This window comes from Elgaria multicarinata, chromosome 2 (genome assembly GCF_023053635.1).
Source record: "Elgaria multicarinata webbii isolate HBS135686 ecotype San Diego chromosome 2, rElgMul1.1.pri, whole genome shotgun sequence".
Classification (NCBI taxonomy): domain Eukaryota; kingdom Metazoa; phylum Chordata; class Lepidosauria; order Squamata; family Anguidae; genus Elgaria; species Elgaria multicarinata.
The window spans coordinates 97,529,970-97,556,300 of NC_086172.1; the positions used below are offsets into that span (position 1 = coordinate 97,529,970).

The 26,331-nt window shown below is 40.8% G+C and overlaps 2 protein-coding genes across 4 annotated transcripts in view; both read left to right on the forward strand.

Moving 5' to 3' along the window:
• The window catches only part of ADM (adrenomedullin), a 70,879-nt gene extending 62,866 nt beyond the window's left edge, over positions 1-8,013 (forward strand). The window contains exon 5 of the transcript XR_010025056.1: positions 8,002-8,013. The gene's annotated coding sequence lies outside the window, so the exon portion shown is untranslated. The remainder of the gene's footprint in view (positions 1-8,001) is intronic.
• The window catches only part of AMPD3 (adenosine monophosphate deaminase 3), a 41,590-nt gene extending 15,536 nt beyond the window's left edge, over positions 1-26,054 (forward strand). For all 3 annotated transcript variants that reach the window (XM_063117276.1, XM_063117275.1, XM_063117278.1), the window contains 9 exons: positions 2,568-2,762; positions 3,318-3,449; positions 6,181-6,344; positions 10,616-10,742; positions 14,836-14,999; positions 16,755-16,875; positions 19,215-19,388; positions 20,291-20,401; positions 21,954-26,054. In XM_063117276.1, the coding sequence (XP_062973346.1) occupies positions 2,568-2,762; positions 3,318-3,449; positions 6,181-6,344; positions 10,616-10,742; positions 14,836-14,999; positions 16,755-16,875; positions 19,215-19,388; positions 20,291-20,401; positions 21,954-22,130 (1,365 nt within the window). In that variant the 3' untranslated portion in view covers positions 22,131-26,054. The remainder of the gene's footprint in view (positions 1-2,567; positions 2,763-3,317; positions 3,450-6,180; positions 6,345-10,615; positions 10,743-14,835; positions 15,000-16,754; positions 16,876-19,214; positions 19,389-20,290; positions 20,402-21,953) is intronic.
• The last annotated feature ends 277 nt before the right edge of the window (positions 26,055-26,331 follow it).

Below are 26,331 nucleotides of genomic sequence, written 5' to 3' on the forward strand. Positions count from 1 at the left end.
ACCGAGGGGGTACTCCCCACATGACATGATTATAATCAACCATGGTGTGGATTTAGGACAGTGTTGAATTGACTATTAGTCAACGGTGTGTCTGATTGACACATCTCCCCTCTCAGTCCTCCTGCTAGTATCCCATCAGCCATTGCAAGTTCTGCCGGCTCGGCTAGAATGGCAGCTGCTGCTTTGGTCGCTTTTGCCAGGGGACTCTAGTTGCCAAAAATAACCAATTGTGTGATCGAAATAGTCCATGGCTGTTCACATAATAAACTCTGCACAGCATTGGTTATTTTTGTTGGTTATTTCGGCCTTTGACTACTTAACCCACCATTGACTATTTAACCCGTCATTGGTTATTTTGTCATCCAAGCCCAGTCACAGGTTTTTCTCTCACTAAATGAGTGTCAAGTAGTGTTTCATGATTAGCAGTGATATCCAGCTTTCTCCTTCCATACACGGAAGGTTCTTTAATATGGGGGAGCCTTCCTTGAATGGAAGACAGAGGTAATTTTCACCAGCATGCTTTCCTCTGCAGACTTCTTTGTTCCAGAGAGTGGGGTGGGGGGAGCCTATGAAACAGTGGGAAAACTGGTATAGAGCCTGCAGAAGAATGGGAAAATTCACAAAAATCATCTTCCTCTTGTTCATGGAAGCCTGTTAGTTGAAATTGCCTTCCGTGGAAAAGAAGGGCAGTGTTGGATGCAACCCATAGGTTTTTATGTAAGTCTGTATGCTCAGTGCATCATTGTGGGACTGAATAATAATAGGTGAGGGGGATAGATTACATTGGAATTATGGCTGGTTCACATATATTTGTACATCATAACTATTCAACTTGTGTTAGTTGGCAGCTGATTGTGTAAATTAGGAGCAGGCAACTTTGGGAGGTCTAGAGGGCAATTCCCCCCCCTCACCTTACACCCTCTCCCCACCCCCCTGCAGAACTGTTTTTAAAAAAATGTCATATGGAACAGCTATGGAACACCAAAAGGGTCAAAATTCACTTGTTTTCAAGTTAGTTTTGACCTTTTTGGTGGTCCATAGTAGCCCCGGTGCACTAAAAGGCTTTAAAAGGGGGGGATCAAAATGCTCCTGATGCCATTTTTTAAATTTTGGAGGGCCACCGGGAACACTAGGGGCCACATGTTGCCCATGCCTCGTGTATTCTGATTCCATAGAAAAACAATGTGTCTGAGGTGATCTGAAGCTTCTATCTGTGTTTAATCTGATTCACATATACTGTCATAAAGCAATTACCATGCATGTAGGAATCAACCCTAATTCAGGGTCATGATCATTTTACTGCATTTGCTGCTGCTGGGTCAAAGTCATTTGCAATGGTCCTTCCTTCCTCTGCTATATAGATGGTCACCACTGATTGCTGCTGCCTTCTTGGATCTCTGCATTGAGACCAGGACTGCATGTACAACTTGTAGTCTTGGATGTGACCCAAGGAGGATTTCTCCCCCTCTCCCATAGTAGAATGCTATAGTGTCATCAGGCTTGATCATTAGCACGCTCAGCTTTGAAAGGCCTAACTGCATTGGGTGTTCCGTGTCTTCTAAAAAACAATCCCTTATACTCACTACAATATTTATATCATTTATGAAACCACATGGCTGGAACTTCCAGAGGAAACTAGAATAGCAGGACAGAAATAGAAGCTTATCAGCCTTGAAGACTCGATACACAGAGTCACTTTACATGTTGTGATGTGTATCACGTGGATATGTTTATATTCATGCGGTAATGATGTCTCTGTAAATGATTTCCCATGTGTTTTCTGTTTTACCATGGTTCAGTTATCCACAGATCTGTCCTCTGCCAGTCCCTTAGGGTACCCTCTATATGGCAGGATCTGGGATGAGTACTGTGCCATGTTTGTGCATTTTCATTTCTTTTGTTCTTACTCTTGGTATCTATTGTCGTGTGTGGTAATAGTTCTCCTGGCTAAAATGTTGCGATATAGTGCTTCACAGATGACTCCCATTATTGTTGGGTCGCCCCTTGTTGATCGAAATCATGATGATAATTCCCTAGTGATGATGCAGGTGAATATGTATTGTGTCTCACAAGGAGATTAAATTCTAAATGCATGTCCTGCAGCTAGTAGGTTTCTAACAACCTTAAATGTGTTAATCTTAAATGACATCATAGATTGTGTGATTCTGTCTTGAAAATGGTTCCACATCTTACCTTTTCCTTTCCTTCTCCTCTTCTTCCTCCTCCCCACCCACCAGAGTAGTATCTGACCAGGGCCTGTGGAGTAAATTAACATAGTGGAAGACCAATGATCAAATCTCCTACTGTGTTTTTTTTAGTTCAGTAGCAGGGGTGGATGGATGGAGGAGTCCAGCTGGAATTGCCGCATTAGGGAAGGGGGAGTTCAACCATGTAAAAATGATCTGTTATTGGATTACTTTTATGGTTGCTTCAGTAGTGCTTTGTAACACATTGACATAATCTAAGCTTAATGTCTTTCAAAGTATGTTCTATGCCACAGAGGGTTAATGATAAAATATAAATACTTGTTGGCAGCTCAGCAAGAATAATCTTGTTTGTGATTTCAGGTTGATACTCATATCCATGCTGCTGCCTGCATGAATCAGAAACATTTGCTGAGGTTCATTAAACACACATATCAGACTGAGCCAAACAGGGTTGTGGGGGAGAGAAAAGGCAAGAAGATGACTTTAAAGCAGGTGTTTGAAAGTCTTCATATGGATCCCTATGACCTCACTGTAGATTCATTAGATGTCCATGCGGTAAGTTTATTTAAAGCAATACATGAAATTGGAAATGAAGATCAGGATTTTGTAAATAGGAATTTGTATTGGGTTTTTTTGTGTTTTTCCTATGAATTTACTTTGTTAGCTAATATTTCTGAACTGAAAATTTTGGTATGTTTATATTTTAAAAGTATATATGAGAAAACATATATTGCAATGCAGAGGGCTGGATCCTGAGGTGTTTTTTTCTGCCAGTAGGAGCATCCCTGAGTGGAGTTCTGGCCAAAAAGAGGAGAGGGGGCAATTTTAGCCAATTCTCCTTCCCTTTGTAGCTCTTGGGGCTGCCTCCATCACTGTTCTGTACTGTCCCTCAACCTACAGGTTGGATTTTCAAGGGACCCCATGGAAAGGGGGGAATTGGTGAAGATGGTCTCCCCTCTCTCTGTTCAGCTAGTGGAAAAGCAAGGAAGGCCTCTGGCTTCTGTCAGTGGGAAGCTTTTCATGGATCCATCCTTATTACTTAACAACATGTGAATGGTTAAAAACCAATATTTAGTTTCAATTGTTTGATAAGGATTTTTTCCCTTTCAGGATCGCCAGACATTTCATCGGTTTGACAAATTTAACTCCAAATATAATCCAGTTGGTGCAAGTGAACTGAGGGACTTGTACTTGAAAACAGAGAACTATCTTGGTGGTGAATACTTTGCCCGTATGGTGAAGGTGAGCAGTTTATGTATCACTCTGTCACTGTGTCTTAGAGTCATCAAGAAGAAGTGAAGAATCATAATGTCACATGAGATATATTACTAAAAGGAGACTAAGAGGAGACATGATAAAGGTGTAAAAAAGTATGCATGGTGTGGAGAATGTGGATAGGGAGACATTTCCCCCTCTCCCATAATACTAGAATCCATGAAGCTGATTTGTGGGAGATTCAGGGCAGATAAAAGGAAGTACTTCTTCACACAGCACATAGTTAACCTATGGAATTCAGTACCACGAGATGTAGTGATGGCCACTAATTTGGATGCCTGTAAAGGGAGGTTGGATATATTCCTGGAGGAGAAGGCTACTAGTCCTGGGGGCTATATGCTACCTCCAGTATCAGAGGCAGTAAGCCTATATATACCAGTTGCTCTGGAACATGGGTGGAAAAGTGCTGTTGCACCATGTCCTGCTTGTTGGTCCCTGGTTGACAGCTGGTAGGCCACTGAGAGAAAAGACTGCTGGACCAGATGGACCCTTGGCCTGATCCAGCATGGCTCTTCTTACGTTCTTCTTATGTTCTGTGATGAAGATGAACATATCCCCCTGAGAAGTGTGTGTGGGAGACGAGGGGTGGTGTGTGTGTGTGTGTGTGTCAGTGGGTGAGTGTAGGGAGACCCAACATATTGAGGGCTCCTCCTGAAGTTTTCCAGGTGGCAAACTGGCCCTAGGCTGAAAAAAGTTCCCTGCTGATCCTTCCTTCAATAGGGAGGAGGGCCTTGTAGGTTTCAGGTGGTAAGTACAAGACTTCTCTAATAATTAACCACAAAGCTGAACAAATGTTAGAACTCTTTAGCCCTTAATTCTTGATACTACTTTCCAAGCTCACATATATGATTTATATGGCTGAAAGGATATAAAAACAAACTTAGTAAACTATTTAATTCAAGTATAATCTGTCCCAGCATGAGAATAATAATAATAATAATAATAATAATAATAATAATAATAATATCTTATCCACCTCTCTCTTTGGATTGAGGTGGGGAACAACATTAATACAACAATACAATATAAATCAAATACATAAAATTAATTAAAAGAGCATATAAAACCAATACAATATCAAAATAATAATCAAGACATCTTAAAATTCTTTGTTTAAAATTCATCTGGGCAGGCGTGCCAGAAGAGACTAGTCTTTATAGCTGTCTTAAATTCAGAGAGAGAGTTAAGTTGATGAATCTCCTCCAACAGGCCATTCCACAGTCTAGCTTTTGTATTCTCTATGGGCTAAATTCTATAGGTGTGACATGGCTTTGGTACACGGTATATTTTTTTATCTAGCTGGGTTGCAACACAGCTTGTGACAATTGCTGTGTTCACTGCTCTACAGTGGTCAGTTCACATAAATAAATTTCGAAAATCACATGGCAGGAACTACTTTGCAGAGACCATTGATCTGTAAAGCCTGGTGCCAGCTACACTGACAGTAGCATCTTTCATATGTCTCTGGCAGAGGTATTTTCCAATCCTTCTGTCACCAGTGACTCTTTTTAAATTATAGACACCATAGAGTAAGGATCTTTAGGGAAATTAACTTGCTAACCCTATGGCTACATAGATGTGTTGAATAATAGACTCAAGAATGAGAAATGTGCCAAGGGGAGTGGGACCTGACCAGAACTAGTATTTCATAATGAATATCCTGCATTTAAAAATCTTAAGTGTTGTGAAGACCCGAAAGAACTACGCAAATACAGATGATGGAATCAGAATGCTTGGCTACCCTAGAACTATATAAATATTGAACTAAAACATAAATCTTGCTTGGAAGCTATTGAACATAAGGAATCTGGATGTAATGCTGTCTCCCCTGTGCCAGTTGTTATGATTAAACTGGAACAAAGGAGTATAAATTGGACATTAAAAACTAGTATTTTACACTGTAATTTGCAAATATCTACATAAGGTACAATAGAAGACTAAGAGTGTCTAATAAATAAATTCATGCATCTCTTGTTTAGAAATTTAACGGGAGGTTGTTAATCCTTAACTTGGAAATTAAGCCTATTTAGTTCCCAATTAGAATGGGGAAATATATGTGTAGCCTTTTGGTTTGCAAATATGGTTGCCTGAAATGCCTGATTATGAAAAATAAATGTGCATTCAGTATCAATTTGCAAGAGAAATTTTGCAAAAGTGGTAGACAAGATTCAAAATACTGCCTCAGTTAGGAGGACGAAACTAGATGTGATGTTAATTGCATGAATACCAGTCCATTCATATAATTAAGTGCATATCTAGTTTGACCCTTGGTTGGGAAAAAAAAGAGTTGTTTCATGAGGAGTAATAGTGGAGAAAAGAATATACACTGTAACACAAAGGTGGATGGAATTCAGGGCTTTCCCAAAAAGGTTACTTTCCCAAATTTTCTGGTATTGTGATGGAAGAATCTATATGGAGTTTTACAAGTCCCTTTTAAGTATATATGTGGTGATGGGGCTGTAGTTGGGTGAGTCAGAAAAAAGTTTCATTGGGCATGGGAAAATCTGTAAACACACCTTAAGGTTTTCCAAATTCTGAATGTTTTTTTTAAAGAAAATGCAGTACACAGAAGCACTGCTAACACTCTGAACTATTAGTATCAATGGCCATTTTTCCAAGTTAGAATCTGCATGCAAGCCTTTGTGATAAGATATATGTTACTCCTGGCAGAAAAGTAATAATGTCTTATTTTGAATAGGAAGTTGCCCGTGAACTAGAAGAAAGTAAATACCAGTACACAGAACCTCGGCTGTCTATTTATGGGCGTTCTCCAGATGAATGGCAGAATTTGGCTAAATGGTTCATTAGACACAAAGTTTATTCACCTCACATGCGTTGGATGATTCAGGTCCCTAGAATCTAGTAAGTAAGCACACAAATACAACTTGCAGATTCTCTTTCCTGCCCTCCACTTCTCTCCCTGGCTGGGAACATTTAACTATTAAAAGTGAGAATTATGATTGCCTCAAAACCAAAAGCAATGAGGAAGTTTGACCTTATTGTCTCTCCTGTAGCTGTTGTGAAGCAAGCCGTCTTGCACTATGGCACCTACACCATATCCTGTGTGAGGCAAACAGGACGAAGCTGGACAACTTCATTTCACTTGCTGCCTCTAACAGCTAAACTACACTGCCCCATGTCTTCTCCCCACATCTTCTAGTAATGTTTAGTTAAAGCAGAAGCATTATGGGATGTCATCAGGTCCATGGTTTCCCTGCAAGTGCTAACTAATGAAGGGGAGCTGGGGGAGGGGATATGCTGGGTGTGCTGAAATCAGACTGTATGCCAGGGGTAGGCAACCTTTTTGGGCCTGTGGGTTGCCTTTGGCAATTTGAGAAACTGTCCTGGGCATCCCCATAAAATGGCAGCTGGGGAGGTGTGGCAAAGAACAAGTAACCTGCCCAAAAGATTGAGTACAAGGCACAGGTAGAGTCTGAGCCCCAACACATTGAACAACTCCTTTGAACTCACAGTTTTTAACAGAAATCTATTTCAGTGCTATCCCAGCTGCCAATAAGAAAATGTGTTAGTTTAAAAAAACTGGGAGAGGTAGGGCACTTTGGAAAGGTGTCCAGGGGCATTGGTGCCCATGGGTGCCAGACTGAGCATATTCCAAGCTCTGCTCTACCTCATTGCTGAGCACTTGCATGAAGCTGCTCTAAGTTAAAACTTGTATCAAAAAAGTGCTCAGGTTTCCTATAACCAAATCGTTGTCTGTTGGTATGACTTACTAATGGTTCTTATGTTTTTAAATGCTACAGTAAACGATACTTTAAATGCTTCCTCCCAATAAAAATGGAACTATGGACCACAGTCCTTTTCTAATCACCACATTTGCTACAGGAAAATCTATGTGTATCATTAACAAACAGTTTTGTTTTTATTATTTTTAGTGAGTGCTTTTTGTATCTTAAGTTTTAAAAGGTCTGAAACAACACAAAAAAGTCACAGTTGCTGTTATGAATTATCAGTGATCAGCATGTTTCAAATATATGGAACCATATTGAATATATGGAACTAAAGTGACCCTACAAAGCATTGTCATTAGGAGCTCTGTCTTCGAATGGAGAGGAGCATGAGAGACTTATGGCCGTCTCCATCACCTGCAGTGCATAAGTGCCGTTTCCCTCACTAAATCAGAAATGTCAATGGCTCCTGTATCAGTGCCAAAGGCAGGGCCATCTTCCAGCATCTGAGCTGGAAGATTCTCTTAAACTGATCAATTCATCAGTGGAGCATAATATTCAGTTTCTCAGTAACTGTTTGCATTTTCTTTTAAGAGGGCCTGATATCAGCATCCGGCTTGATGGGGCAAATGCCTCAACTGTAGCTCATGTGACTCAGCTTTATGTGCACCAAGTGGCGTTAAGACCCAACTTAATGTGTGTAGTGGCTGATACCACCCCTGGTAATTACCCCATTTTAGTCATACATGTGTTGGGGCAGAGCTGGTGCCATTAGCAGAATGGTGCTGGTCAGTTCATGGGCCTGAGCCCACCCCCACCATTTAGTAAGGCAGGGGCATATGGGCAACTTGCCTAGCCTTCCCCTACCTCCATACTAAAGCTGAGCCTAGGTTTAGGGCTGAACTAAAAATGTATTTGAAATTATTTTTTATAAAAGGCAGGTTGTAATATTTTGTATTTATGATCTGAAATTGTGATCGCTGAAACAAGGTTCTGTTCCAAATTGGCAGTGAGGATCAGCCTGCATTGGGCTTAATATAAAAAAGTACAACTACAAACTGAAAAATTAGATAAATAATTTCTGTACAAATCTTCTAGGCTGCAATCCTATATAAGTCTTCTATACTACAATCCTCCCACAACTGATAGTAGGTCTCATTGAACTCAATGAGACCAACATCTGCATAGGCATGCATAGAATTAGGCTGTCAAATGAAGGATGCAGTAACTATGAGTATTTGTGTCTTTAAATACTGCAGCTTATATCCACCGTGCTTATTTGCTAGATGCTTGACTAGCATTCATTGTCTCTGCGGAGCTGAAAAATATGTCTACAAAGTATTACAAGTCTTGATGAGTCACATTATTCACTGGGAAGCAGGTTGCTCTCCTTAATTTTCCTGTTCAGCATAATGCAAAAGGGCATGAATGTTGCATTAGTCACTCAAATTAAAACTGTCAAAATGAGAGATCTTTGGACTGAATTGCAGATGAGGTCCTTCGTTTGAAGGAGACAATGGCCCTGTTTGCAGGATCACAGAGGGGAAATAAGACACTGTAGCTTATTCCACTCACCCACCCACCCACAAGTGCTGGTCACATGCCAGGATAGAGTGGGGTTCTTATAATTACCGATGGGAGCACAGATTGTCGGGTCATGTGAACTCTGCCAAGGTGTTTAGTTACCATGGGTAACAAGCCACCCAGAACTATACAACAGTCCATGGGTTCTGGATGCCTTTTTACTCACAGCAACAAGTCACCCTGGCTGGGTTTGCACAACATAACAACCATGCTGCTGAGAGTAATTATGCAAATCCCCTCTGCAGTTGACTGGCACGCATGGGTAGAGAGATTAAGCTACCATGGCTCATTTTCCCCTCCATGATTATGTGCACCGGTTCACTGGATGAATTTGCAGGTAACAGTGAAACATAATAAATGTGCCTGCGGGAAGCATTGGGCTTGAACACTGACCTGTCCCTCTCCTCCTCCTACATAGCTGGGAAGAGGAATAAAATAGAATTTTGTTTCACTTTAGCAAATTCCTGGCCTGGCATGACTGGTGAACCAAGATTTGTGATTTAAAATAAACTCTAGTCAATTGCTAAACAAGAAAACATCATAGCCCAGATTTTTTTGTGATTTTTTTAGCAAATGAATTTATTTAAAACTACAATTCCAGGTTTGTACTTAACTATAATTCCAGGTTTGCACTTAACTACAAAGTAAGAGTCTGCTAAAGCAATCCTGAAATCTGAATGATTCCTTCTCCTGGACCTGTGGCAGGGGAGGAACTGTGTGAGCCCGGCACCGTGCACTGGTTTGTTCCTGTTCATACATATAGGGCCTGTTCAGACAGCACACTAAGTCATGGTTAGGCCGCTAACCCTTTTGCATCAAATGGTTAGTGAGTGTGTTTAAACCATGGCTATGTAGCCATCGTGGTTAGGAATGGTTCACACGATACGTTAAGCCATAATGTTTAGCTCAAAATGCTTAACCACCATGGCTTAGCATGTTTTCTGAACAGGGTCAAACCTTGCACTATGGTTTACTGTTACGTGCAAACACAGCCTATGTATAGGAAACTAATTCTTATCAAGTGACACTATGATGAATCAGACTATTTCTCATAAGGTTATTAGTTATTTTTATTGATTGATATAAAAAGTTTTGTCTTGCTTGCTCTTGGTTATAGTAAAGAACAAAACAACAACAGAGTAATTAAAGCACATCAACTTTAAATGAATATATATTCTGATAAACTGTGTATTATCAGCATTCAATCAACAGTTATAAGCTTAAAACAAACAAACCCAGGTCTAAATGATATGTCTTCAACTGTCTGAAGAAATGTCTGCAGAGTTAGGTTGTGGCAGATCTCAGCTGAGACCGGAGTTCACTGGTAATTCCATAGACACACCTGGGTTTCCAAGGCTGATGTAAGCAATATATAAGGTATTGCTTCAGAATACACTCCTTTTACACTGGCCACAGAGAGACAAAACTCTTTTAGTTCAATGAAATAAGTAGTCACTGTATTGTGGCTAGAATAGTCTGTGTTTCCCAATATTGGAATATTGGGAAACACAGACTGAGATCTGCACTCAGTTATGAAGCTCCCCAGAAAGCCCTCCTGTGTCTGGCAGGTCTCTGTCATGCAATTACTCCCACAAATATTGCTTACCGTGCTGCATGCCAGCGGCCAGGAGAAGAGTAGGCTGCTGGGTAGCCACATGTAAGGTCTTGTGGAAACGGCCTCGACGCATTGCAGAGCACCCAACACAGTGGCAGCACAAGCATTAGTGGGTGGGTAGGTGGGCGTGGGAAGGTTGAGTAGAATGCCTGTGGGGGGTGCTGCACACAGGCATGCAGAGGGATAGGGATAGATCATACCCCAAGTAAAAAGAATGAAAAGATACTTAAGTCGTTCCTTTCTTTCAGTGATATATTTAGGTCAAAAAATATTCTGCCTAGTTTTGGGACAATGCTGCAAAACATCTTCTTACCTCTGTTCGAGGCAACTATCAACCCCTTGGATCATAAAGAGCTGCACCTCTTCCTTAAATACGTAAGTATGTGAACAGTCTGTCTCTAGGGCTGCATCATGTATCCAGTGATTCCATTGTCACATTGCAGGCTTGAAATATTCTAGTGGTTGTTGGATTAAATATCCTGAACACTGTAACTTTATTTATTTATTTACTCTCTTCCCTGCATTCGAAAGCAAGATTCTGATCCTTAAAGCTCTCATGATAGGCTTGAAAATGTTTTGGCAATACATGGTGAAATGAATTCTCAAAAAATAGAGGGAGGGGGTCTGAGCAGGATTTCCAAGAAATAGGGCATCACTGTCTTGACCTGCCCGACAGAGAGCATAACTGAATAAATTGTGCAAAATCAGCAAACCTGCATAATTTATAGAGGTTGCTTTTTTTTCTTTATGCAGATTTTGAGCTATCTTGGCTGTAGTTCTGATTTTGCTTTTGCTTAGATTTAGAAGCCTGCTCCTTCTCTACTTTGCTTCACAAAGTCCCCTCACCATTAAATGTATATCCTCTCTGCAGAAATACATGACTGCAGTAGTGGATTTTGAGTGCGTTAATGTGTTTTTCTATCTCCCCACACTTACCTGCCCATCAGTATTGCATCCCCCGAACATATGACTGGAGCTGTCAACGCTGACATCACCCAGTAATTCTGCATGCACAGTTCAGAACCCAGTAACAATAGCCTCATACACAACCCTGAGATCCAGTTCTAGGAACCAAAGACACTTGATCTTTTTGCTTATGTGGTTCCTGATCCAAAGTGTCTGTGCGTGTGTTGGATGAGTATGCACATTTTCCACAGGGAGTATACATCAAGCCATTTGATGAAGCTGCTCCCCAGGCATTCACCACAGTTTAAGGGAGCTTTAGTTTTATAGTAATGTGCATGGTGGTGAAAGCCCTAAATGGTTGATCCAACAGAAGGATTTTTTTCTGACCATTCAAATGCACAAGTAGGAACACTGAGCACAAATCTTCCTGGATAGGTTAAACACTATTTTTATTGTTCTTATCATTGGTCTGTCTTAACAATACACAAGTCTATGGGCATAGCTAGACCAGCCGATATCCCGGTGATCGCCCTGGGATCATCCCTGTGTGTCCACACGATGCACAGGGCATCCCGGGAGCAGGGAGAGAAGATCCCTCCCTTGCCCCGGGACATCGGCAGGCCCTTTTTCCCCACTTTTCCCGTAGTCTCAGGATGATCCGAGGCATTGTGGGTTGTCCTGGCTCCTTATGAGTAACCGCGAGGAGCCGGGACCCAGGCACAGGGCACATCGGGGGTGGGGGGGGAGGGCAAGGTTTTGGGGTTTTTTTTAAAAAAAACTACTTAAGTTTCGGTGGAGCGCTCGTGCGCTCCTGTTCCTTTAAGAAAAATAAATTCAAAATGGTGGCCACGATGTCGTGTGCCACATGTAGATGAGGGCGACGATCTCACGATCATAAAATCGCGAGATTGTGGCAGTGCATCCCCCTCATCTCGCCATGGCCTTTGTAGAAGAATGAGTTTTGCTGAGTTATTAATTTACCGTGGTGAAATAGAAATATGCCTTCACTCAAAACATAATTTTGAGGGCTAAAATTGCCCTGTCATGGATTTTGTCTATCAAAAGCGATGTTTTAAACTCACATGTCAACAAGAAGGTTGAACTATATGGGCATTACCAATTTAAACTTGGTTTGTGGTTTTTTTTTTAATAAGGAAGTGGAAAACATCTGTGACTAATTTTAAAACTGTTGTTGGCTGACACTGTGTGGTTCAGAGAAAGGGAACGGATTTTATTGGATACCTGGGGGTGGATTCAGCATCTTTGTTGTGCCAGTGGAAGAATACCACTGGTGGAATGGGGCTTCCGCGTTCTCTCCTCACCCTGACAGCCCCCTGTGTGCCCTCCAACTATGCCCTGGTATCCATCTACTGGTAGATTGACTATGCTGGAACCCAGCCCCTCTTCTGTGGCATTCTATAAAGTGAAATACTGTTACTCTAGACAAGATGCCACAGTTTTTATATTTGCAATAACTTCATTATATGGTGGTGAATTGCTATCTGCCAGGGAGTTGCTGCTTGCCTCTTCCAAAATCCAAACTTTGATGCACAACCTTTTAATCGTCAGAATATCCTCAAATATATCTCTTCTAAAACAACCTTTAACATACAAATCACTTCCCAACATTCTCCTCCATCATCCACAATTCTTCCCTTCTCAATATGTTATTTCTACACATGGCACTAATGGTAACAACAGAAGCAGAATAAAGTAAGTAAAAATGCATAACCATGTAAAAGTGAAAGAGGTGGGCAGACCTATTCAAGAGTCAGAACAATAGAATTCATGATGTATGAAACAGTGGCCACAATCAGTGCTTCAGTATTTTACCTCTTCTTACTCTAAAAGCCACACCTGAATCTGCCACATCCTGTGTGTTGTAATTAGTTTTTATTTCTTAGTGCCTGCATTGTGTGGTCAAGGAATTGTTACATATCTATTGGGCGAGAGAGAGAGAGTGGAAGAAATTTTTACTTTCCTCTGGTGGGAATAAATAACTCCATCTGCTTACAGATGCTTAAAGATTTCTGATTCTGCTGGCTTTGGTGTGAATGTTGGGCAATTTGTCACATTAACGAAATATGACCATTGTTGGCCATGTTTCTATGAAAGAGAGGCTGGCTTATGTTTTCATGTTGCCTTCTTACTAGTGCTGGCCATGAGATTAGAGACTAATCTAGGTCATGAGCTTGGTTTCTAATAGAATCCTGCAGCTCTGCCTTGATTGGCTGGTCTGAATGCTCAGAGTCCCTTCTGATCTGATGTAGGAGCAGCTGCCGTGTAACTCTTATCCATACTGTAGAGTTGGAAAAGATGCAGGAAAAAAGCAACCAAAATGATCAAGGGAATCAAGAGCTGGAACAACTCTCCTATGAGGAAAGGCTACAATGTCTGGGACTGCTCCATCTTAGAAAAAAAAATGAGGAAAGGGAGACATAGACATGTACAAAACTGCATCATGTGGAGAAAGAGGACAGACAGAAAGTCCCCCCCCTTTCATAATACTAGTACCTGAGGTCATCTGATGAAGCTGAATGGTAGGAGATTCAGGACAGATAAAAGAAGTACTTCACACGTTGCATAGTCAGATTTCAGAATTTGCTACTGCAAGATGTAGTGATGACTTTAAATTTGGATGGCTTTAAAAGGAGATTAGACAAATCTATGGAGGATAAGGCTGTCAATGGGTACTAGTCATGATGGCTATATATTTTCTCCAGTATCGGGCTGTATGCCTATGTACTCTAGTTGCTGGGGAACACAAGTTGGAGGGTGCTATTGCACTCAAGTCCTGCTTGTGGTTTTCGGCCACTGTGCGAACAGAATCCTGGACTAGGTGGATGATTGGTCTGATCCAACATGGCTCTTGTTATATTCGTGCTGCAAAAGTAACATCAGAAGTTGGAGGCCACATGGTAGGAGCTCTCCCCCCAACTCCACTATTGCCCCAGTTTCCAGGATGGTTGCCATTGGCACAGGAAAGAGCTGTTGCCTGGGCTTCTCCCATGTTGACTCACCAGGAACTTATGACATTACCTGTGTGGTGTGGGAAATAGCTATGCTGCAACAGCTATCTCGTCAGATGGAGCCCTCAGATTTCACACAAATACTGTATTTGCCCAGTCCTGACATTCTTTCCAGACACCACCTCCCCACTCCCTCCCCAGGCACCAGCATGAGGGCTGGTGACATGCAGTTCAATCTATCTTTGCAAACAGAAGCTGAAGGAAGAGTATGGGGTTGGGAAAGAAGAGACAAAAAAATAACGGAAGAGCAAAGTTAAAAAGCCAAACCCAAATTGCTTCATATGTAACCCTTGTAACTGCCTTATAGTCTGCATTCTAAACAGTGTCTTAAGCCTCTATAAATAATATAGATACTCCAGAACTATGATTAGGATTATATTCTTTTTTAGAACTTCAGAGGAAATGATTTTTTTTAAAGAAATGATAGGTGGAACTCCAGTTTTGTAAGAATCAGTAGGCTTTTTCACTCATGGAGAGCCTCGTATTTTGTGTACTGACGTTTACACTGAAATCTGTTTTTGTTGAATTTCTAGGTGACAGGGTTTGATAGTGTGGATGATGAATCCAAACATAGTGACCACATGTTCTCTGACAAGAGCCCAAATCCTGACATTTGGACTAGTGGAAAGAATCCTCCATATAGTTATTACTTGTATTACATGTACGCAAACATCATGGTTCTCAACAATCTTAGAAAGTAAGTAGTTGTGTTTATATCTTCATATATCTACATCTTTGTAGAAAGGTGTGACATGGAATTTGAAGTATGCCTTAGTCAGACTAACATTATTCATTTAAATATGAGTGTATTTAAGATCTCATTTTTAGAGCTGTTTTTCAACTCTATTCGTGATTCTACTCCTATGGCTGAGTACAGAAGTTCATCCCAATCCAAAAGGAAGAATTGTGCTTGCAAAAGAGTGCACATGTTTTCCAGACTGAAAAGCCTGCTCCAGGAGCTAGGGTTACGCATGGGCAGCCCTTGTGACAGCTTCTGTACAGAACTCATCTCTCTTGGGGGAGGGAAGCAGCAGCAGCAGCCCTTCCCAACCTGGGGTCCCCGGATGTTGTGGAACTACAACTGGTGCCAATGCCGGCTGAGGATGATGGGAATTGGGAGCTCCAGGTTGCTCTGAACAGATGATTATGCAAACTGGACTGTGCATGCCCAGCTCTGGCACCTAGATCAGGCTTTGCAGTCTGAGAAAACAAACATGCAGGATGTCTTCATGCATGCAGTTCCTTTTGTCAACTGAGAAGGAAACACCTTTTCAGAGACATGTAGACCAATTGCCAGAACTGTTCACATTTGTGTTTTTTTAACCTGCTGTGGTCTCTTGGTCAAATCAGTTTTGCAAGATTTAGTATAGCATTTCAAGCAGTATCTGGAGAAAGCTAAACAAGCTTTCAGCCATGTAATCAAGACTTCTGCAATAGATGTGTACTGAAATTGTCACCGGCACGTATAGGATAATGTCTGTGACATTATGGATGACACTCTCCTATGCCTTACTGGGAGCAGTTTTTAAAGCTTTTCTTATGTGTGGCATGTCCACTTTCCTGCGTGTGCTTTCATGCGGCGTTTAAAAAAGAATGCTGCAAAGCAACCGGTTCTCCCTCAGGAAGTCCCACCATTTCAAGAACATTACAAAATCATTTTTCTTTGAATATTGTTTGCTCAGCAGCTTTCGTTTACTATTCCCCTTAACAGTGAGAGTAGATAGCAAATAAGTTCCAGTCCAGTGATTTCACAACTCCTGTGATTTGTATGGGAACGGAGGAAACTGCTGTAATTAAGAAGCACGAAACGGGAAAACTAAGTGGACAGGCCTCTCTCCTGTATTATGGTTCCTTTAAGTTTCCAATCCTGGGTCAGGACTGGTGCTACAATCAGTGCTAAGGAAAAAGTAGCCTTTGTTGTTCCACAGAAATGTCTGAGTCATCTTGTGACCTGAGCTGAGTCACATGGGTGGGCTGCAATCGTACTCATGCTTGCAACGGAGTAAGCCCAATGGACTGGGACAGCCCAAGGCACCTTGCTGACTGAGGCATGACAGCCAATGGCCCCTGCCCTCCACTGCCCCTCCCAAGTCCAGGTGAATAGTACCTAAGGCCAGTCAAGTTATTTCTGTTCCTGAGGTAGACTTTCCCACAAAGAGCTCTCCCTCACCTCCCTGGCAGTAAACATTCAATAATAATAAATTAAGTAACTGCCTCATTCGACAGCTGCCTCATTTTGCCTAATAGTGGGACTCACTTCTAAGTAAACACACCTAGGAGTGTGCTGCACATCTGTGTTTCACCTAATTTATTCTGTCAGATTCAAATTGGTTGCCTATCAAATTCAGGTTATGAGCTTATATCATGAATGTTACTGATTACCCAGGAATTGCAAAGGAGAGAATGCATGATGGGCGGATATTTGAATTGGATTTATTTTAAATTGCTGTAGGGAAAGAGGTATGAGCACCTTTCTTTTTCGGCCTCATTGTGGAGAAGCTGGATCAATCACTCACTTGGTATCAGCCTTTCTAACTGCGGACAACATTTCGCATGGATTACTCCTGAAGAAGGTATAGCACAATAGGCATATTAGACACAATGCAACAAAAGTTAAGCATATTAAGGGCTCAATACTATGCACGTTTAGACAGAAAGAAGTTCTGCAACTCCTGGCGTACCCCAGCCAGCATGGCTGGCTGAAGCATGCTGGGAACTGCAGGGTTTTTTTCTGTCTATCCATGCATAGGATTACAGTTTAAGGCCACAATCCTATGCACATTTGTTAATAACAACTCTCACTGAACGCAATGGGACTTACTCCTGAGTAAATATAAATAGGATTGACCTGCATGCCCCATTGTTTTCAGTGGGAGAGCTTAAGGACATACTTAGTTTTCTGCAACTGAAATCAGTTGGATTTAAAAGAGCTTCATTTTGGCTGGATTGTTCTTTTTGTTTGAAACAGTTGTCCTCTGGGTGGCAGATTTGGGCCAATATAATTCTAATACTTAGACTTCTGTGTGACCCCTCAGAGCAATAAACACACACTTGTTGCTCTGCTGTTGAGGGATATATCTGGATGCCTTTCCCCCCGCAATGACGTGCTTTGGCTTCTATCATTCAGACAGCAATTTTCTGTTTCACATTATTCAGCAACCTATTATTCCTTAATCTATCCATGCACTTTCCCTTCTCTTCCCATCAGGATATATCTAAAAATGAAAATTCTGCAACAAGGAAAATTCAATTTCAGTTACATATACCAACCCAAGTTCTGGTCACAGAATAATTTTGTTAATGATTCTGTTTTCCTTGTAGAATGTTGACACTTGAATTGCTGGATTTTGCTAAATCCACAGTCCAGTTCATTACAGACAGCAGAAGATCTTTCATATTTCCCACTTCACTGAACTATTTTTTGGTAACCTTCCAAGTTTTAACACTTTTCATGGATAGATAAATAAATAAATAAATAAATAAATATTTACAACTAGTGACCAGACATGGTTTCACACACATTGGAATTGCCTTTAGGTTGATACAGAGATCCCTTCAAGCAAACTTAACCAGCTGTCAGTGCCGAACACATTGAGTGGAGGCACACCTGCTGGCACTCCTAGGCATAGGGCTCATCTACATCAAGCAGGATATAGTACTATGAAAGTGGTATGAAAGACATATATGGAGGCAGGATCTACACTGCACAAGTCCCTCCCTTAGGGAGCTATACAGGTAGACCATGGCAGAGGCTATGGGCCCATCTACACCAAGCAGGATATTCCACTACGAAAGTGGTATGAAAGAGTTCTATAAAAGGCAGGAGCCACACTACTGCTTTATAGTGATATTGAAGTGCACTGCAGGATCTACACTACTGCTTTATAGCGATATTGAAGTGCACTGACAAGTGTTGGGGCCCATTGACACATACCATATACCGCTTTCATAGTGCAATATCCTGCTTGGTGTAGATGTGTCATGGGCCCCAACACTTGTCAGTGCACTTCAATATCACTATAAAGCAGTAGTGTAGATCCTGCAGTGCACTTCAATATCACTATAAAGCAGGAGTGTGGCTCCTGCCTTTTATAGAACTCTTTCATACCACTTTCGTAGTGGAATATCCTGCTTGGTGTAGATGGGCCCATAGCCTCTGCCATGGTCTACCTGTATAGCTCCCTAAGGGAGGGACTTGTGCACTCCTTCCCCCTTAGATGAAGCTGCCTCACAGCAGAATGGAGGGGAAGGCCTATAATTCAGCCTACTAATCTTCCCTGGCTTCAAACTGCTTGTTCTATTTTTATACTTCAATGTGTTTGTGTTTTTGTTTTCAGTATTTGGGGCTTGATTTTTTTTTAATGACAAACTATGAAAAACATGTATGGTTAAAATCGGCTTGCTGCAGTGCTGAATCATGATATGAAGTTTGGTTTAAATCAGTCAAATGGCACTGAAGCAGTAAATTTTTTAAAAAAAATTATTTGCTGCCATTTGGTCCAACATGGCAGTTGAAATTTTCACTATGCCTAAAACCATCCCAAGTAAAGGTAGAACAAATAATTTTACTCTGTACAGCACCATGTACAATAATAATAATAATAATAATAATAATAATAATAATAATAATAATGTCCTAAAAGTTTCATAACAATTGGATATATGGTTTTCGAGACCATTAAGGACATACTGTACAAGCACTTCCTTTTATTTATATAGACACATCACTGTAAAATGTACAAAATAACTGCACAGATCCAGCTTGCACCATGCCTAGGGGTAAGGGGAGGGTTAAAATGTTCCCAAGTCATAATAACTGAAGAGTGCTTTCCATTTCCTCTAACTGAATGTCTCCCTTCCTGTTATCTCTCTGTACCAATGAATAATGACTCTTTGTGTTGTTTTTGTACAGAGTCCAGTCCTCCAATATCTTTATTATCTTGCACAAATTCCCATTGCCATGTCCCCTCTTAGCAACAACAGTCTGTTCCTGGAGTATTCAAAAAATCCACTACGAGAATTTCTACACAAGGGACTCCATGTCTCTCTCTCTACAGATGACCCTATGCAATTCCACTATACAAAGGTAATTTGTACAAAAGTAATTTTGGAAGTTCATTTCATTTTAAATTGAATTAATTTAAATATTTTCCAGTCAACTCAAAATAAACAGCCCAGTCACATGTATGTTTACTTGGAAGTATTGTGTTCAGTGAGGGTTCTCCTGGGTTGTGTGCATAGGATTACAATTATCAGTTATTCTGTGATTCTAAAGACCTGAAGATCTGCTTCTGAGGTCCTTCTTTGGCTGCTCCCACCATGTGAGGTGTGGCAGGTAGCTGCTGGGTAAAGGGTCTTCTTAGTGGTGGTACCTTGGCTATGGAGTGCCCTCTTGAAAGAGGCTCACTTAATGCCTACATTGATGTCATTTCAGCATCAAGTGATGACCTTTTGATTTTCCCAAGCCTTTTTAATCTGATCCAGGAGGTCTAATCTCTTTCCTACTTATTTTATGCTCCTTTTATATGTTTTAATGTTGACCTGTTTTTATTTACACACACACACACACACACACACACACACACACACACACACACACACACACAAACACACACACACACACACACTCCTTTTATTCTTGTAAACTACCCTGAGAACTTGGTTACAGGGCAACTTCTAAAGGCCTAAAATGATAAACAAATAAACAAATAAATATTGTGATGGGAACTAGTAGCCTAAATGAACTGTGAGATATTTTGTGCATAGCCTACCAATTTTTATCAGGAATCACAGCTGTGTTTTACCAACAGCAACAACAACAACAACAAAATCTACAAAAAGCAAGTCTCTGGCCCTTCTGTTTGCAAAGCTAAGCTTGACTGTGTGATGGCCCAAGTTGTCTGTGGCTCACAGCAATTTGCTCACCATAAGTGAACTGCACTTATACTTTACTTGGTTCATAGAAATCATATTTTTATATGTTTGAAGGAAGCACTGATGGAGGAATATGCCATAGCAGCTCAAGTGTGGAAACTGAGCACTTGTGACCTGTGTGAAATAGCAAGGAACAGTGTACTACAAAGTGGCTTGTCACATAAGGTAAATATTGTTTGATGAAGGACATGCTATGCTTTATATGCACTCTTTTTGTGTCTAAGGGACAAACTAGATTTTATGTTTAAACATGTTTTCTTTTAAAAACAGGAGCCATGAGAGGTGGGAGTGTTTTTAAGCTATGGCAGCTTCTCTGTCAGGGCAAGTAGCAGCTCCAAGGCAAGGGGAATGACTAAACTTCTGTCTCCATGTGCTGCAGTCCTGATACTGATCTGGCCCCCTGCCATATCCTCTCTCTCTCTCTCTCCTCCCCCCCCCCCCCCAGATTTGTTATATCCACTCATACGTTTAACATACCATTTAGTTTGGCCTTGATGCTCTGAAGGCTGAAAGAAAGGCAATTGGCATGGTGTCCTGGGTATTTAGGCACTTATGCTCTTGCAGAAGGAAAAGATGAGTAACCCAATCTGCCTAGGTTTAGAAGGCAAAGGGAAGCAAAATTATCTTACAAAATGGCTGCTACAAGAACTGGCTCCCATGGCATCTTTTGCCATGTGTTAAGTCCATCATGTGCAGCAACTCATTACAAAGGCTGGAGATCCCCCCACCCCCTCTGCATTACTGTAAATCTCCGCTCCCCCAAATGCAGTGACGTGGAGTGACTCATCCAGATCCATGTGTTGAGGCACTACATATAGAAAGCAGCTTCTGCCATGTGCAAGCTGATGCATTTAAATCAGCTTGCACATGGCAACTATTTTAGGTGAACCATGCCTCAGAATGTAGCATCAGAAGTGATGATCCCATGTTCTCTGGGTATTTTTGGGATACTGAGGCCATGGCTAGACCAGGCTTATGTCCTGGGATCGTCCCGGGGTCGTCCCTGGCTGATCCCTGGATCCCCTGTGTGGCATTTACATGAATAAGGATGACCCTGGGACAATCCCAGGATATAGCCCTGGTCTAGCCATGGCCAGTGTCTTTGAGGAACAAAAGAGATGGTCACATTTATTTATTTATTATTTTATTTATTTATTACACTTATATACCGCTCCCATAGCCAGGGCTCTCTGGGCGGTTTACAGAAATTCTGCATTTGCTACAGCCGTGTTACTGCCACCTTTTTTACTCAGTAGTTTTCTCCTTTGCCAGTATAAGTGTTGCTGCTGGGATGACTCTTTCAGTGGCCTCCCTTGCTTCATATTTTGCTTTTGTGGTATTGGGGAAGGGCTGGCCCTATCATTAGGCAGTGTGAGACAGAGACAGGGAGTATTGGTAAGGTGCTGGAGGACACAGCTCTGACTTCCACACAGCCTGTCTTATGCCCTCTAAGCTAGTCTGCTACACTCAGGTACTTGGGATGGTGGTGGTGGGGGGGATTGCCTCCCCATTACTAGTGTTGGAGTAAGTTCAGTCAGTTTAATGTGGGGTGCTTGAGGGCATCTTGTCCTTTGCTTCTGGCAGCAAAGTGTCTTGGGCCAGCCCTGGTGTGGGAGATGGCTCTTTCCTAACCCAGCTGCTGATGGATTTTTATTTGTCTTTAAAATGTAAAGCAACCCTAACCTGAATCTTCTTTAAATGTCATTTTTGTCCTTAGGAAAAACAGAAATGTATAGGGGTAAATTATTGCAGTGAGGGGCCTGAAGGAAATGACATTCGAAAGACAAATGTTGCACAGATTCGGATGGCTTACAGATATGAAAACTTATGCAATGAGCTGAGTTTCCTGTCTGATGCTATGAAGACAGAAGAGATTACTGCACTCTCAAAATAATCACAGATCCAAAATCAAGTCAGCATTGCTCGACCACCAAGACAGAAGAGAAAATGTTGAGCTTTTGCAGGACAGAACTGTGATGTTGTATCAGACTTGCAGCAAAGCCATGTTCTGCAAGCACTTGATATATGTAGGACTGCTGTATATATTCAGACGCAAGCTCACAACTATATTGTTTATGCTGCGTATGCATTTAAAAGTGCACTCTAAATCTAGTCATAGGCTCCATTCAGACAACACGCTAAACCATGCCGCTTAACCACAAAATGGTTAATGGAATGCATGCATTCCATTAACCATTTTGTGGTTAAACGGCATGGTGTAGCGTGTTGTCTGAACAGGGCCATAAAGTCTATAGTGTTTGCTTTTGGGGTACATTACATTCTGCTTTGAAACGAGTACCATGGGGACAGCAGCTTCTAGTAGCACACATGCACCTCTCTTGCCATGCTTCGTGGCAGGCAAAGATCTATGGCACTTTAATCTCTGGTTAGCTTCCAGATCAATGACTGTACACAGTACTGTAGTCCCTTTTCATTTTGGAGTATATCTGGCAAAGACTGCAGTGAACTTCGGGAAGTAAAAATTTGACCAAAGATCTGCATGTTTTTCCTGGTTGCACATTATAGAAAAACATATTCAGCATCACATTTTGATTACATTTTGTCTTCCCATCCGCACCCAACCCCAAATAAAATTAATATGCTAATTTTGTAGTTTTATGAACTCTTTTCAAACGGTCTTTTGGTGATTAGCACATCAATTCTAAACATTTGTGCTCATTCACCCATTTTACAAAGATGTGCTGGTGTGGGTGTCGGGACTTAATCACTTAATTGCCGCTGTAGCAAGTTTTAAGATTAGTATGATTTCATTTTGAATGTGCAACCCTGAAAATGAAACATATTTTTCATACTTCTTCTGTGTGCCATTAAGTCCCAGGGATAGTTTCCTTGTGAGTACTGGAGATCTGTGACAATCTTGTAGCATCTGTTTGTTTACAAATATACAGGCTGAGCTAGGTTTTGGTGGGGAAGCAAGCAGGCACGTGCAAGGCAGGTCTAATTTTGTACAGACATGTCTGTAAAACCAAAAAGACGTATTTGCAGTCTCCCAGGTTGTGTATTTGAAGTAAATTCCAAAACTGACTTCTCTCTGCATAAATTCAAACCTGCCTCTCTTGTTCTAGCAACCACCTGGACAGATAGGTCCAGTTGACCTTGATTGCCCATTTGTTATTTAGCATAATGGCCAAGCCATACAAAAGTAAAGGAAGACTAGGATAGAGGACTTCATGGCCCATGACACTATTAATAGCTTTGTAAGACAAATAGAATTGAATGTTGTTTGCCTGATCTAAATTTTATATGAAGAGTGGCAGAATAATTTTCTGGAACCTTGACATCTAAGGTCAGACTCTATCAGTCATTTATTTATGGCAAAAATGCACTGTTCATCCAGAATTGAACAGGAGAGTGCATTATGCTACATTGTCCCATATTAAGCCTGGCGCGCAGAATTGAAGCCTGGCACACAGAATTCAAATTCCTTACAAACACTTATACTAGCAAGACACACTTTAATCTAACCTCATGTTGGCATATTAGCTTGTTTATATGAACAAGTTTCCTTCCCCTGTGACAAGGGTCTTGCATTAAATTATTTTTCTATTTGCTCAGGTCAAACTGGCAGTTGTGTTACATTGTTTTGCTGCTGGTTGGGGGGAAAAACACGCATTGCTCCTGGACTCAGCTTTTGTGTGCGTGTGGCTGCTATGTTTATAGATCTGTAATGGTTCTATTTGCTGTGGTAAGTAGTAGCCACCTAGAACTTTGCCTTTTAGAAAGGTGAAATGTAATGACAATCTAGAGATGCAGCTATGAATTAGAAGAGATGGAGTAAAAGTAGTGTCAGCTTTACAGCCATGAATAGCCCTTCTTTACAAGTACTTGCGTGACAGTGCAAAGAAAACTATACAAACTTTTACAGCACTTGTGCTTCTTTTCTTCTAACTGTTAAGATAGTTGAGCAATTATGCTCGGAAGACAAGATAGATTTTTGCACTGGAATCTGTACATTTTATTTTAAGTGTGGTTGTGGAGAGACTGGTTTTATTTTCAAAGTTTCCCCCCCAATGTAGAACACAATTACTTTGCAGCAAGTCTATTTGATTTGCTTCCAAATTCAGTTGTCTTGATACAGTGAAAGCAGTCCATTAATGGAAGTTGGCTTTTGTGGGTGGTACCTTTGCAGAATCGGGAGCCTTGTCCACAAAACAATTATGTGAAGACAGTTCTTGATGCTGGATCCCTGTATGTTGTACCTGGGATTGTGTAGGCAATTAATATTTATAGATAACTGGCATTGTCAGCTTTAGCAGTAATAGCCACCCCACTCCCAGCTGATCAGCCTTGTGAAAGATGATAGATGTGTGCATATATATTGCAGTCTTTGGATCAAGACTAGTGAATTTGGAAGTAGTTCTTAGTTGCACCTGTAAGCACAATTGAAAGTAATGATTTTTTAGTTACGTTTTTCTGAAGTCTTTGTATTTTTATATCTTGATTGACAAAGGTGATTGAATCTCATCAAATTTCTGTTGCTATCATTTTGCATCTATCAAACTACTACAAGAATGGCAAGTTCTAGGCTTGCATTTTTGTCTAGTCTTTCTAGGATTGAGCCTTAAAAGCTAGTTTAAGCATACTTCACATAAAAACAATTAAAATGATTTCTCATTTCATTTGAAATGGATTTGCTGTACACTGCTAGAAAATCTGCATTATGAAATTAAAAAAAAGTATGCACCAAAAAGCCCTTCTCAACATTTCAAGCTCACTTAGTTGTCTGAGGTCGTATATTTTATACTGATTACCTGGCTTCATTAAAAAGTGTGTTCTTACATTTATTGTTATAAAATGAATAATTTGGGGTTTTTGTTAGTCTACTCATCTCACTGATGAATGGGACAGGTTGAGCAAAGAGAGCAACATTTCTCTCTGGTAACTTGTATTCCATGTTTAGTTTCGCAAAGCTTGTTTGATGTACAAAAAAAATCCCAGCTCTCCCAGGATAGCAAGTAACCAAATTACATAATGTTTTGAGCTCACTCACTACTGAAACTTTATTCATCTGTAACATTTGTATGACATACTTATCACTTACTGTATAATTCACCTTTTTTTGTGAAGCCTTACAGTGCAATCCTATGCATGTCTACTTGGAAGTAAACCCCATTACGATCTCCTTTAAACAAGGAGATGTCACCTTAAGGTTGCTATTTAATAGTGGAATGCATTAGACAGGTTCCTGGAAAGTAGTAATTAAAACGCTTAGTGGCATTAACACATTGTTTTCTTCTCATAACACAACAGGATATATTAGGCACAGGGAGGGGCTGTTTTTCAGACCATTTGAATTGATCACACTGTAGCTGCAATCCTGAACATATTTAGCCACTTTGGGAGTTATAGGATGTTTTTCTGACTAAACATGCATATGATTGCACCCTTACAGAAATTAAGTTCCACTGAACATAAAGGGACTTATTTCTGAGTAAACAGGCTTAGGATTGTACTGCAAGAACAAACCTTTGAAATATTTTGGAAATTTATGTTCCTTGAACAATTACTAAACGAACATCTTCTTGAAGAAAAAACATTTGGGAGCCTGGGCTATTTGGACATGGTAGGTTAACTGATAAAATGTTACCAATTTCCATAAATTGGTTATTTTATATGTTTTAAAGTATTGTAGCTAGAGCCTTTGTATGCTTGAATGCCAGGATGTAAACAGCTTATCTTCTGTTTAATAAGGAAAATGGTTTGAATATACATTTTGCTGATTAAGGTATTTGGAGGTATGTAGCACAATGAAGCTTATTATATAAAAAAAAGTTCTATAAAGGGCATTTTAAAAGTGTTCAGAAATATGTCTCTTTCTCTGTCATACCCCTGTAACTGTATCTCAAAGGGGGACCCATTCCCCATGTTAAGTCTGTCTCCCATTGTTAAACACTTTAGAACGAAAGGCAGTAATATAAGATCATAAGAGCCCTGCTGGATTGGACATCAGTCCAGTGTGGCCTACAGGCAGGACTTGAGCACAACATCCTCCAATCCTATTTCCCACCAACTGGTATTCAGAGGCGTACTATCACTCTCATAACCACTTTAGTTGCAGTCTTATTTGCTAGAGC